The sequence below is a fragment of the Capra hircus genome, chromosome 27 (genome assembly GCF_001704415.2).
Source record: "Capra hircus breed San Clemente chromosome 27, ASM170441v1, whole genome shotgun sequence".
Classification (NCBI taxonomy): domain Eukaryota; kingdom Metazoa; phylum Chordata; class Mammalia; order Artiodactyla; family Bovidae; genus Capra; species Capra hircus.
Window position 1 is genome coordinate 18,826,252 of NC_030834.1, and position 13,973 is coordinate 18,840,224.

A 13,973-nucleotide genomic window follows, 5' to 3' on the forward strand; every position below is an offset into this window, starting at 1 on the left:
GACAGAATATTGAAATAAAGGAATGCTTGTGAGCCTTTTGTCCAAGTACTTAAACAAGGAGGCCATAGACTTGGGTGGCTCCAAAGCCTTGGTAAGTCTACACGTGAAAGGATAACCTAAGGCAGAGTCACTGGAATCCAAAGAAATGAAACTTAAGAACTAATCACCAACAGCCAACTAGGATTTCCCAATAAGGCAGCCACTTAAGAACTGTAACCAATCAATACTTTCTTTGATTTGCTTCCTTGTCTTCTCTGTAAAAAACTTTTCCCCTCATTTCTGTGGAGTAGAATGTTAATAATTTTTGGTTTGGGGCTAATTTGAATTGGCATTTGCTCAAACTCTTCAGAATTTTAATGTACCTTAGTTTATCTTCTGACTTCCTTGCATGCTGTTCTGTCAAAGTTCTGTCAAAGCATGATTCTCTAATTGTTAAAATCCTGTCTGAAGTGATTAGTAAGGAGCATATATGTATCCAAGTTTTATTCAGTTCGGTTCAGTCGCTCAGTCGTGTGTGACTCTTTGCGACCCCATGAATTGTAGCACGCCAGGCCTCCATGTCCATCACCAACTCCCAGAGTTCACTCAAACTCATGTCCATCGAGTCGGTGATGCCAAGTTTTATTAAACCCTAGTAAAAAACGAAGACCACTCAAATGAGAAGAGAGATCACATCCCTTGCTACAATGTTAAGCAAGAGAGTCAGCCACCATCTCTTGCATTTAGCAGAGATTCAAAGGCAATCATGGAGCGGGGAAGCTTTACAGAGGGGAAAAAAAGCGGCAGGGGAACGCTTCTAGTATGCGCTGGAAGGGGAACTTGGAGGAAGGATGTCTGAAATAGGGAAGTTGGCAGCCTTTGAGTAAATCTTGACCATTCTGAGCTGATTGCTGCAGAGGTTGTGGCTTGGTTTCTCAAGTGGGCCAGAGTTTTATCAGCATATATGGTCTAGCCGCTGTTCATTTATAGGAATTCTCTCATTCATTAAGAAGGAAGCTAGCAGAATGGTAGAATCGATTCCATGAGTAAATTGAGACTTACTTGGTAAATTGGTACTTATATAATCACTGGGAAAGGGGTGAAATAAAAATAAATTTATACAAAACTGGCTTGTGTTTCTCAGACAACGTAATTTTAAGCTTTGCAATTTTTTTCACTGTATGACTGTTCCTCCTCATTACACCTCATCAATTTTTCCTGGGTTATAAAACCTTTGAGTCCTAATAAATTGTTATCCAAATGAAGTTATGTTTCCTGAGGGTGTCAAATGAATATCAAGTGTGTTTATTACAAAATCCTATGGAATGAAATCAGTTTTAAAAAGCCATACAGGGACTTCCCTGGTTGCCTTCCAATGAGGGGGCTGTGGGTTCGATCCCTGGTAGGGGAACTAAGATCCCACAGGCTGCTGGGCAACTAACCCCTTGCACCACAACTAGAGCAGGAGCCTGCCTGTCACAATGAGGCCTCAGCACAGCCAAAATAAATAAAATAAAAACGTAAAAAAATACCCACACAACCATCTTTTGGCTTTATTCCCAAGTTTTGATTAAAAATTTATGTATTATCTCATTCAGTCTTCACAACAATCCAATGAAAGTAACCCACTGTGGCAGTTCAATTATTATTCCCATTTCCCAGATGTGAAAACCAAAACACAAGTGACTTGAGTAACCAGCATTAAGTAAAGGACAGCAATAAAATAGCAGAGCACTGGCCATGCGGTCGCTTCAGGCTGCAGGAGTGAGGCAAGGCCAGCGCCACAATTTGGCACGGTCCAATACGTTGCAGGCTGTGGACAAGGGCAGTTGTCTTTTTCGCCGCTTTATTTTTATTTTTACCCCTTTACGCTGCTGCTGAATCCCAAATCCTTTTCTAAGAGAGTTTACAGGGATGGGGGTTCGGAGTTCAGAAACCGGACTTTGCTTCAGAATTTGCCATTGCTAGCGGTGCTGTCTCGAGCCAGTCATTTAGTTTCACTGGGTCTCTTGTTTCAGTTGTGTAGGGAGAGAGCTAGAACAATGTTCTCCGAATTTTAGGTGATGGTGAATAGCATTTAATGTAAAGTCGCACCATTTTAGCTGCGGCTACTCAACTCCGGGAGTTGGTGATGGACAGGGAGGCCTGGCGTGCTGCAGTCCATGGGGTCGCGCAGAGTCGGATACGGCTGAGGGACTGAACTGAACTGACTCAACTCCTAATTACGTCCCGCTCCCAATCGTCCTCCCGTTGTCATGGAGATCGGGACGCCCAAGTTGGTAGATTTCCCTCCCGCGATACCTGGGCGGAGCACGGGATGACGCATGCGCGTTCTCGGCGGCCGAGGCACCGCGGTGCCTACCGGGACTGAGCTCTCAGCCGCCCGATCAGGAAGTGGCGGGCGGAGCCGGGGGAAGAGTCGCCGCCTCAGCCGCCGCTTCAGCAGCAGCCGCCAGTGCGAAGACCCCCCGAGCTGGCGGGGCAGCGCTGGGCATGCGTGCCGGGCGGCGGAGGCGCTGACAACGAGCCCGAAGCGGCAGCCACGCGAACGTGGGCGGCTGGTCCAGGCGGAGGCTCTGGGAGGCGGCGGCGGGGCGCGTGGGGCGGCCCTCCTGGCTCAGGTAGGAGCTGCGGACGCCGGGTTTGGGGCGCGGAGCCCCAGCCTGTTGTTCTTCGGGGCCTCCTCCCATTCCCGGGGGCACGCGGCCTCCCATCCGGCGGGAAGCCGGGGCTGCGGTTCCCTGCCCGAAACGCTTAACCCGGTTACAGCCTCTCGGGAGCATTGTTTCTGAGGCCGGAGGTTCAGTGAGCAAAGTTTTGGGTTGAAAAGAGGGGAAATTCGAATTGGAGCGCTGGTCGTGCCTTTCCTGAGCCCCCAAACTTACATTAGCTGTAGCCGCACGGACCAGGTGTGTGGAGTTTGGGGAACCGCGGCGCCCAGCCAAGTAAAGGCTGTGATTTAGGCGCTCCTTCACGGATTTTTTTTTTTTTTTTTTCCGCTTCCTCTTGGAAACCTAGTTTGGAATGATTCCTAACCGTGAGTTATAATAGTTTTCTGCAAAGTCTAAAGACATTTTCCAAAACAAGTCGCTGCGGTACTTTTTTCACTTCCACTTCTACATTGCTGTCCTTTCAGGGTTAAGCAGTCTCTTATTCTCAGCTTGCCGGCTATTCAAAGCACTATTGGCCCCTGCGAGGCTCAGGCAGGCAAATGAAGCAAGAGAGAAAGAGTTGAAAGGTTGAAAGAAATCAAATGATAAACTGGATAAATGATAAAGTCAAATGATAATATGGGAGGAATGTGGGCTTTGCAGTTAAAAGATTTTCACTGAACTTTTGGCTTCTCAGTGGGGGAACACGTGAACTCACTGAGTTGTGGCAGGGATGTGTGTTTTAATGTAAAACGGGGAAGTTGATGTGTCCTGTTTACTACACAGGACATATGAAACTCTACAGATGCGGAGTAGTCTTCTGAGAAAAAGGTGGGTAAGTTAGAGCATGTGATGGTGAAAGACATTAAACCTTCTGTTCTAGGGACCATTGAACTTCACCCATACCACGCAGGTCGCTTTTGTTTTGGAGGCTTTTACCAGTTTTAGGTCTGGAATAAGGAGCACCTGGTTTAGGAATCAATCTCCTGGCGTCCAGGTTGTGTACTTTCAGCTGTGTGATCTTAACTCTGTGTGATAGGATAAATACCTGATCTCTCATAGAGTTGTGAGGATCAAATGCTGTTAACATCCAGGTCTTTGTAAGGCTTTTATTATGTTAATAATAAATTACATAATAAATAACATAGATTTTATCTATGTTAAAATCGTGATTATAAAAGCCTGGGTTAATAATCTGTCTTTACAAAGTGAAATCAGCAGATGTTTGTTGTTTTAGGCTTGTTTCCCCCCTCCCTTCCCCCACCACATCATTGGGGAATTCTCCTTTCTTGTTCTAATACACTTTCCCTCCCCCAAGACTGTCTTCTGCCTTCCTCACCTGAGTATAACACTGGGTTATTTCTTTTCAGATCCAAATAATAGTTCTGAAATAACACATTGTTCTAGCTTTACTACTTAAAAAATCACTTTCACAAACATGTTCTCATTTTATTCTTACAGTTGGGCTAGATGTAGACAGCATTGGTAGTATCCTCATTTTACTTATGATGAAATTGGATTTAGAGAAGTCTAGTGGATTCCCTAGGTCATGTTACTGTTAGGGGTCAGAATTTAGGGAGGTCTTAGATTCGAGGTCCAGGGTCAGTGATTCTTCTTTCCTGAACTAAAGTTTGACAAGCTTATTTCTTATCAGTGCTTTTATAAAATTTTATTGAAGTATAGTTAATTTACAGTGTTTCTAATTTCTGCTTTATAGCAGAGTGGCTTAGTTAAACATATACTCTTTGTCATATTCTTTTCCATTATGGTTTATCACAGGATATTGGACATAGTTCCCTGTATTGTACAGTAGGACCTGTTTATCCATTCTGTATAATAGTTTGCATTGGCTAATCCCAAGCTCCCAACCCTTCTCTTCTCTCCTCCCCGTCTTGCTTGACAACCACAAGCTTGTTCTCTACAATTGTGAGTCTGTTTTTGTTTTGTAGATGTGTTCCTTTATGTCATGTTTTAGATTCCACAAGTAATGAAATCATATGCTATTTGTCTCTTTCAGACTTAGTGTGATAATCTCTAGGTCCATCCATATTGTGCATATAGAGTATTTCGTTCTTTTTCATGACTGAGTGATATTCAGTGCTTACATTTTTAACTTTCAGCGTGCTAAGTCACATTTTATTTATTCATTGCTTTTTAAGCAAGTTGCTGAGTGCTTTCACATTCTCAAATGTAAGCTCCTTACATGCAGGCAAGGATTTATCTTCCAAAACTTTCCAAAGGCTGCAGTTCAGTACAGTGCCCCGCAAACAGAAGACATTTAATAAAGGCTTGTAAAACTTATTAACAGAGAGGCTAGGGCAATTTAAAGATGTTCTTCTGTTTGTTAGTCATTTACAAAATACTTATTGAGCTACCCCATGCCTGAAAGCTTCCAAAGTCTGAGAGTCTCTCTTCTCTCACAGAAGGGTGTGTGGGGTCTGGCTACTTGTCGCTCAAAAGCCAGTAAGCAGGCCAGGTTGGTGGAAAGGAAAGTTTGCTTATTTGAAATAAAGCAGGCTGGGAGAGGGGATATGTCTGTCCAAAGGCCGATTCACTGTGCCGCCCCTCCCTGCCTCCCTCTCCCCCGCCATTGGTGGTGGGGCAAGAGCTTTTATAGATAGAAGAAGGGGGCTGTTGCAGAAACAGCACAGTCAGCTCTGACAGTTATCTTCACTTTGGTCATCAGTGGTCTGACCAGCATCACCTTGGCTGCTTTAGGTACAGTTAATCTTCAGTTCCAGGGTCCATTTGTTCGAATTTCTCTGAGGCCAGTTCTCAGAATTGTGGCAGCTTCTGTTGTGGGTACAGTCTGGTCATCATGTAGTAACTTCTCCCACCTGGGGTTTCAGTATCTTTAAGACAAGCTCACAGGATATGGCTCAGAATATTATCTGTAGTCATTGAGAAGGAACTAAAGGTCCTTGACTATGCTTAATGAGTACATTACTATTATTTAGTCTCCTTTGATTGTTTTCCCTTGTTTCTTCATTTCTCACTTCTCTGAGTAAATTCTGAACCTTTCCACAGACGGAAGGCAGGCAGAGGACTTGATGGGGGCAAGGGCCATAGGGTCCTGCTCCGTTTCATTTCCTCTGAGACTTTGCTTATGAGCTTATGAACACTGGTCTAAATAGCATAGAAATCGTTTACATAGTCATTTCGTGTACTTCTGAGACTCTCCATAGCCTTCTAGGGAGAGTTCAGACAAGAGAGGAGTGTTTTAAAAATACTTGTTGGATAACCTGTGGTTTCTCTGGTTGTACTGAAGTTGCTCAGAATGTTGAATTTTAAAATGGAAAAAACCCCAAAGAGATCTATCTAGTCCCACCTCCTTCCAAAGCAGGAGTTTTCTGTAGATATTTCTTAACAAATATTAATTCAACCTCTTCATTATTTGTGATAGAGAGTCCACCAGTTTGAAAATATGCTGCTGCTGCCAAGTTGCTTCAGTTGTGTCCGACTCTGTGCAACCCCATAGACGGCAGCCCACCAGACTCCTCTGTTCCTGGGATTCTCCAGGGACAATAATACTGGAGTGGGTTGCCATTTCCTTCAGTGCTTGAAAATATACCTTTTAATTAACTAATTCTGATGGTTCTTTTTTTGCAGTGAGCCTAAATCTGTCTCCTAATTTCCGCCCAGTGCTTCTGAAGTGCCATTGTCCAGTAGGAATACCGTGTGAGCTGTGAGTGTCAGCCACGCATGTAATTTAAAATTTTCTAGTGGCCATAATTTAAGAAAAAAGAAAAAATAGGGCAAATTAATGTTTTATTTAACCCCGTATATCCAAAATATTATATTAATCTCTCGTTATCACATCCATTTAAAATATTTCAGTAATTTAAAATGTTTTTTCGCTCTGTTGAGTCTTTTTAGTTTTTTGGCTGCACCTCATGCCATTCAGGGACCTTAGTTCCCTGACCAGGGACTGAACCTGTGTTTCCGGCATTGTCAGTGCAGTCTTAACCACTGGAGTATCAGGGAAGTCCCTGTATTGACTCTTTTTAAATCTGGTGTGTACTTTACACTTAGAGTACATCTCAGCCTTAGAGTACATCTCAGCTCTGTCCCCACTTAAGGTGCTCAACCGGCACTTCAGCCAGTGGCGGTCATCTTGGACAGCATAAGTTCTGGGGCTTTAGAGAATAATCCTGTTTTTCTTTCCTAGAGCCTAGGGCAGTGCTTGGCACATAACAGGCATGAGTTAAAGATTTTTTTTTTAGTGAATGAGTAAGTGAATGAATACAAGTTGTAGAGAACTAGTAATAAAAGGCAATTTTGTTTGGGAAGTAACTTTTGTTGAGACCTGTGGATTTGGCATATACATTTGAGTTACTTGAATCTATATTAAAAAAACTTATTTTTACCTTTGCAGCATTATGGATCCAAGTCTTTTGAGAGAACGGGAGCTGTTCAAAAAACGAGCTCTTTCCACTCCTGTAGTAGAAAAACGTTCTGTGTCTTCGGAGCCATCATCATCAAAGAAGAAAAAAGCAAAGCTAGAACATGGAGGATCATCGGGCTCTAAACAAAATTCTGGTTAGTAGAATTGACTATTTAGTTCTTATTTTTCAGGGAACCACTTAGTCATGGTAAGTTCATTTTTTAGTTCAACATTCATATTGATTCTTAGTTTGTTAAGTATAAGGGCTGGAATGATGAGTTTTTTTGCTCTTAAGATGTTAATAGTTGTTTTGTAGTTAGAATTTAGGTTATTATCTCTTTAAAAAAAACCACATTCATTGAGGTTTAAATTATGTACCTTATGATTCACTCATTTTAAGTGTATAATTCAAAGATTTTTAGTAAGTTTACAGTGTTGTGCAGCTGTTACTGCATTGAATTTTTGAACATTTCCATCACCGTCAAAAGATTCCTTGTGCCAATTGGTAGTCACTCCTTGTTCCCACCTCAGCCCCTGATAACTGATAACCTACTTTCTGTCTCTCTGCCTTTTCTGGACATTACATATAAATGAAATTGTATAGAATATGTTCTTCAGCACGTGGCTTCTTTTTCCTGGCATCTATTGTGATGATAATGTTGTTCTTGTTTTTTGTTAATACGGTGCTGTGTGCTGTGCTGTGCTCAGGCTTTGTGACCCTGTGAACTGTAGCCCATCAGGCTCCTCTGTTCATGGAATTTTCCAGGCAAGAATACTGGAGTAGGTTGCCATTTCTTGTTCCAGTTAATTAAATGGCAACCTACTCCAGTTAATTAATATGGTATTAATTAATTACTTGATTTTCAGGTGTTAAACCAACCTTGCATTCCTGGAATAAATCCTACTTGGTTATGGGGTATAATTGTTTGTTGTATGATTCAGTTTGCTGATACTTTATTCAGTGTCCATACGTGTCATCCCATATATCAGCATTTCATTGCATTTTTATTGCTGAAGAGTATTTTGCTAGATGGATATACCACAATTTGCCTATCCTTTTCCTGTTAATGGACATTTGGATTATTTCTACTTTCTGGCTGTTAAGAATGGTGCTGCTGGGAACATTCATGAACAAGTTTTTGTGTGGGCATGTGTTTATTTCCTCTTGCAAAGAGACCTGAGTGGAATTTCTGGGTTATGTGGTCAATTTATGTTTAACTTTTTAAGAAACTACCAGAATGGCTGTACCATATTACATTTCACCGTCAGTGCATGAGGAATCTGTTTTTTCTCATCCTTGCCATTTTGATTATACCCTTTCTGGTGGGTGTGAAGTGATGTCACTGTGGATTTAATATGAATAAGATTTCATGTGCTATTGATCATTCATGTGTCTTTTGATGAAATGTGTATTCAGATTGTTTTTTGCTCATATGAAAAACTTGAATTATCTTCCTATTGATTTGTCAAAGTTGTTGTTTTTCTGCAGGCAGGTAGAGGGGTATGCTATGGCTTGCGAAATCTAAGTTCCCTGACCAGTGATTGAATCCAGGCCTTGGCAATGAAAGTGTGGAGTTCTAACCACCGGACCACCTTGTGGAATTCCCTTATATGCGTTTCTGGTGTCAAGATCATAAAAATATTTACTCCTGTGTTTTCTTCTAAGAGTTTTATAGTTTTAGCTCTCATATTTAGGCCTGTGATCCATTGAGTTGATTTCTTAATGTGTGGTTTTAATGTAAGAGTCTAAATTCATCTTTCTGTGTGTGGTTATTCAGTTGTCACTGTGCGATTTCTTGGTGGGGGGGGGAACCACTTTCTTTTCACTTTTGACTTGCATTGGCACCCTTGTTGAATATCAGTTGACTACAAATGAGTTTTTTTTTTCCCTTCTGGAATCTCAGTTAGTTTCCATTGACTCATATGTCTAGCCTCATGCAAAGATGGGCACAATAAAGGACAGAAATGATATGGACGTAACAGAAGCAGAAGATATTAAGAGGTGACAAGAATACACAGAAGAATTATACAAAAAGATCTTCATGACCCAGATAATCACAATGGTGTGATCACTCACCTAGAGCCAGACATCCTTGAATGAGAAATCAAATGGGCCTTAGGAAGCATCACTATGAACAAAGCTAGTGGAGATGACGGAATTCCAGTAGAACTATTTCAAATCCTAAAAGATGATGCTGTGAAAGTGCTGCACTCAATATGCCAGCAAATTTAGAAAACTCCACAGTGGCCACAGGACTGGAAAAGGTCAGTTTTCATTCCAATCCCAAAGAAAGGCAATGCCAAAGAATGCTCAAACTACTGCACCATTGCACTCATCTCACATGCAAGTAAAGTAATGGTCAAAATTCTCCAAGCCAGGCTTCAACAGTATGTGAACTGTGAATTTCCAGGTGTTCAAGCTGGATTTAGAAAAGGCAGAGGAACCAGAGATCAAATTGCCAACATCCGTTGGATCATCAGAAGAGCAAGAGAGTTCCAGAAAAACATCTACTTCTGCTTTATTGACTACATCAAAGTAGTGGATCACGACAAACTGTGGAAAATTCTGAAAGAGATGGGAATATCAGACCACCTGACCTGCCTCCTGAGAAACCTGTATGCAGGTCAGGAAGCAACAGTTGGAACAGGGGCATGGAACAACAGACTGGTTCCAAATAGGAAAAGGAGTATGTCAAGGCTGTATATTGTCATCCTGCTTATTTAACTTAAATGCAGAGTACATCGTTTAGAAACGCTGGGCTGGATGAAACACAAGCTAGAATCAAGATTGCCAGGAGAAATATCAATAACCTTAGATATGCAGATAACACCACCCTTATAGCAGAAAGTGAAGAACTACTAAAGAGCCTCCTGATGAAAGTGAAAAATGAGAGAAAAAGTTGGCTTAAAATTCAACATTCAGAAAACTAAGATCATGGCATCCAGTCCCATCACTTCATGGCAAATAGATGGGGAAATGGTGGAAACAGTGATAGGCTTTAGCTTTATGGGCTCCAGAATCACTGCAGATGGTTACTGTGGCCATGAAATGATGCTTGCTCCTTGGAAGGAAAGTTATGACCAACCTAGACAGCATATTAAAAAGTAAGAGACATTGCTTTGCCGACAAAGGTCTGTGTAGTCAAAGCTGTGGTTTTTCCAGTAGTCATGTATGGATGTGAGAGTTGGACTATAAAGAAAGCTGATCGCTAAAGAATTGATGCTTTTGAACTGTGGTGTTGGAGAAGACTCTTGAGAGTCACTTGGACTGCAAGGAGATCCAACCAATCCATCCTAAAGGAAATCAGTCCTGAATATTCATTGGAAGGACTGATGTTGAAGCTGAAACTCCAATACTTTGGCCACCTGATGCGAAGAGCTGACTCATTTGAAAAGACCCTGATGCTGGGAAATATCGAAGGCAGGAGGAGAAGGGGATGACAGAGGATGAGATGGTGGGTTGGCATCACCAACTCAATGGACAGGAGTTTGAGTAAACTCCGGAAGTTGGTGATGGGCAGGGAGGCCTGGCTTGCTGCAGTCCATGGGGTCACAAAGAATTGGACACGACTGAGTGACTGAACTGAACTGATGCCAGTACCACAGTCTCTTGATAGCTGTAGCATTCTAGTAACATTTTGGAATTGGAAGGTATAAGTCCTTCAGTTCTGTTATCCTTTTCAAGGTTGTTTTGGTTTCTCCTGGATCCTTTGCATTTCCATATAAATTTTAGCATCAGCTTGTTTTCATTTGTGAGAGAGTCACCTGTGATTTTGATGGAGATTGCATTGAGAATTGCTACCTTAACAGTAGTAAGTCTTGCAGCCAGTTAATATGGCTGTGTTTGCATTTATTTAGGTTTCTTATCTCTTTCAGCTATGCTTTGTAGTATTTAATGTGTACGTCTGGCTCTATTAAATTCTAAATGGTTTTTTTTTTGATATTGTGAATGAAATTATTTTCTTAATTTGGTATTTGGATTGTTAATCGCTACTATTAGAAATACACTATATTTGTGTACATTGATCTTGAACTCTGCAACTTTGCTGAACTCATTATTTCTAGTTTTTGTGTGTGAAGTTTTACGGATTATGTGAGATTGGGGCTTCCCTGGTGGTCCAGCAGTAAAGAACCCACCTGCTATAAAGGTCTCACCAGGGACCAGGATCAGTCCCCGGGTCAGGAAGATCCCTTGTGGAAGGAAATGGCAACCCACTCCAGTATTCTTGCCTGGGAAGTCCCTTGGACGGAGGAGCCTGGTGGGCTACAGTCCACAGGGTTGCACAGTCAGTGCAGCTTAGTGACTAAACTCAAGCACGTGTGAGATAATGTCATTTGTGAATAGGAAGTTTCACTTCAGCTTTCCAGTTTGAATACTTTTTATTTCTTTTTCTTGTCAATATTGGCTACTAGTAGTAGTAAGTGTAATATCTTTGTCTTATTCCTAATCTTAGGGGGAAAGCATTCAGTCTTTCATGTTGTAATATGCTGTTAGCTGCAGGGAGTTCCTCTCTATTTCTGTTTAGTTTGTTGAGAACTTTTAATATAACTGTGTAGTGGCTACTATTAAATGCTTGTTTGGCATCCATGGACATGTTTGTTCTTTTTCTTATTAATGTGGATATTATGCTAATGCTAATTGATTTTTAAATGTTAAACCAACCTTATATTTTTGGAATAAATTATACTTGGTTCTGGTGTATAATCCTTTTTATTTGTTGTAGGATTCACTTCGTTGCTGTTTTGTACAGGATTTCTGTATCTCTGTTTGTGAGGGGTATGATATGGTCTGTAGTTTTTTTGTGCCTGTTGGGGTATTTCTGGCCATAAAATGATTTGTGAGGTATTCCCTTTTCCTCTGTTCTCTGGAAAGTTTTGATAAAAATTTCTTCTTAAATATTTGATAAAATTCCCACGGAAAGCCTTTTGGGCCTGATCTTTCCTTTGTGGGATGCTCTTCATAGAAATTTCTTCCTATAGATGTGTTCAGATTTTCTGTTTCCTCTTGAGTTAATTTTGGTACTCTGTGTCTTTTTTAGGAGTCTGTCCATTTCATCATCTACATTGTCCAAAGTTTTTCAGACTATTCCCTTGCAATGCTTTGATTTCTGTATGATCAGTAGGGCTATCCCTCCCCACTTTAGTTTCTGATTTTAGGAATTTTGTTGTTGTTTATTTGTTTTGGTTAGTCTCGCTTAAAGGTTTGTCAATTTTGTTGATTTTTTTTAAATAAAAAGCTAACACTTGGTTTCATTGGTTTTTCTCTGTTTTTCTGGTTTTTAAAATTTTTATTTCTACTTCATAATTTCTTCCCTTATTTTGGATTTAGTTTACTCTTAATATATTATTTTTTAGAGAACTAGATCAGTGTAACTTAGTTCACAACAGAAATTATTTATCTACTTAAAAGTGTAGCAGTAGTAATCTTTACTGATGTCATCTTGTTATGTGGTTTTCAGACTGTTTCACTAACTGATGTTAAAGCAGAGCCAATCTTTCTATCAAAGCAGGTTTATCATTCTTTAGCACATACATTAGGTTTGATTATCTTTCCTTTTAGTTAAATTTAAATCAAACTTCTTTTTGTTCTTAAGTTTAATTTTTTGGCTGTCTTGTGCCCCCCAGGGATCCTGCCTATGGCCCCTGCATAAGGACTTGGAGTCTTAACCACTGGAGTTTCAGAAGTCCCTTAATGAAATTTGTATTGAGTTAACTCATAGTAAAGGAAATTTTGGGCTTCCCCAAAGGGGTTCAGAGGTAAAGAATCAGCCTGCAGTGCAGGAGATGTAGGAGATTTGAGTTTGATCCCTGAGTTGGGAAGATTTCTTGGGAAAGGAAATGGTAACCTACTCCAGTATTCTTGACTGGAACATTCCATGGTCAGAGGAGCTTGGCAGACTACAGTCCATGGGGTCTCAAAGAGTCAGACATGAATGACTGACTAAACACACATGCACGAACAAAATTTTAGAAACGGTTTTAAGCATTAGCAGAAATCTACTCTTAGAACTAGTCTCTTTTGTCTATTTAAGAATATCTTTTGGAGAAGGAAATGACAACCGCCTCCAGTATTCCTGCCTGGAGGATCTCATGGATGGAGGAGCCTGGCGGGCTACAGTCCATGGGGTTGCAGAGTTGGACACAACTGAGCATCTGAGCAAGAATATTTTTGCTCCAAAATCTCAGTGGCTTAAAACAGCAAAGATTTGTTTCTGTTTCATATCCCATGTTTGTCATGTGTTGACAGGGGTCTTAACTCATTGTAGTCACTCAAGGACCCAAGCTGACATAGTAGGTGATACTCTAAATGTTGTTGGTTTCAATGACTGAGGGAAAGAGAACTCTGGAAAATCTTGCCTGGCAGTTAAATGTTCTGGTTTGGACTTCCCTGGTGGCTCAAATGATAAAGAATCCACCTGCAATGCAGGAGACCTGGGTTTGATCCCTGGGTCAGGAAAATCCCCTGGAGAAGGGAGTGGCAACCACTCCAATATTCTTGCCTGGAGAATCCCATGGACAGAGGAGCCTGGCGGGCTATGGTCCATGGGGTCGCAAAGAGTTGGACACAGCTGAGAGACTAGTACTTGGAGGTGACACATATCACTTCCTCTCACAGCTCATTGACCAGACCTCATCACAGGGCTATGTACCCCACCACTTCCATGTGCTGCATGAGAGGGGAGCTGGAAATACTGGGTGTAAACACCCAAGACTGCCATACCAGCCTAGCTTGGGTCCTTATCACGGGATTGCCCAGTCCGCTGCTTGCCAGGTCTCCTGGGCTCGCCTCTCTCCTGGCCATTCTGTTCACAACCGTCAGTGATTCTCTGCTGATGAATCTGATAGCTTAGTGTTCTTACACTCGGTGCTAGTGCCCCTGGCTTGGAGCCCCTCCAACATGCTTTGCTTTCTTCTGCCTCTTGGTCTTTGGTCATAATGTTTCCTCTTCATGGAACTTT

At 41.4% G+C, this 13,973-nt stretch overlaps 1 protein-coding gene across 5 annotated transcripts in view; it reads left to right on the forward strand.

Moving 5' to 3' along the window:
• GTF2E2 (general transcription factor IIE subunit 2) overlaps positions 2,266-13,973 on the forward strand; it is a 97,396-nt gene continuing 85,688 nt past the window's right edge. For 3 of the 5 annotated variants that reach the window (XM_013975423.2, XM_018041835.1, XM_018041834.1), the window contains exons 1-2: positions 2,266-2,600; positions 7,006-7,169. In XM_013975423.2, coding sequence (XP_013830877.1) covers positions 7,010-7,169 — 160 coding nt within the window. In that variant the 5' untranslated portion in view covers positions 2,266-2,600; positions 7,006-7,009. Of the gene's footprint in view, positions 2,601-6,239; positions 6,316-7,005; positions 7,170-13,973 lie in introns of all 5 variants that reach the window. The other 2 variants (XM_018041836.1, XM_018041837.1) reach the window with 2 other exon arrangements.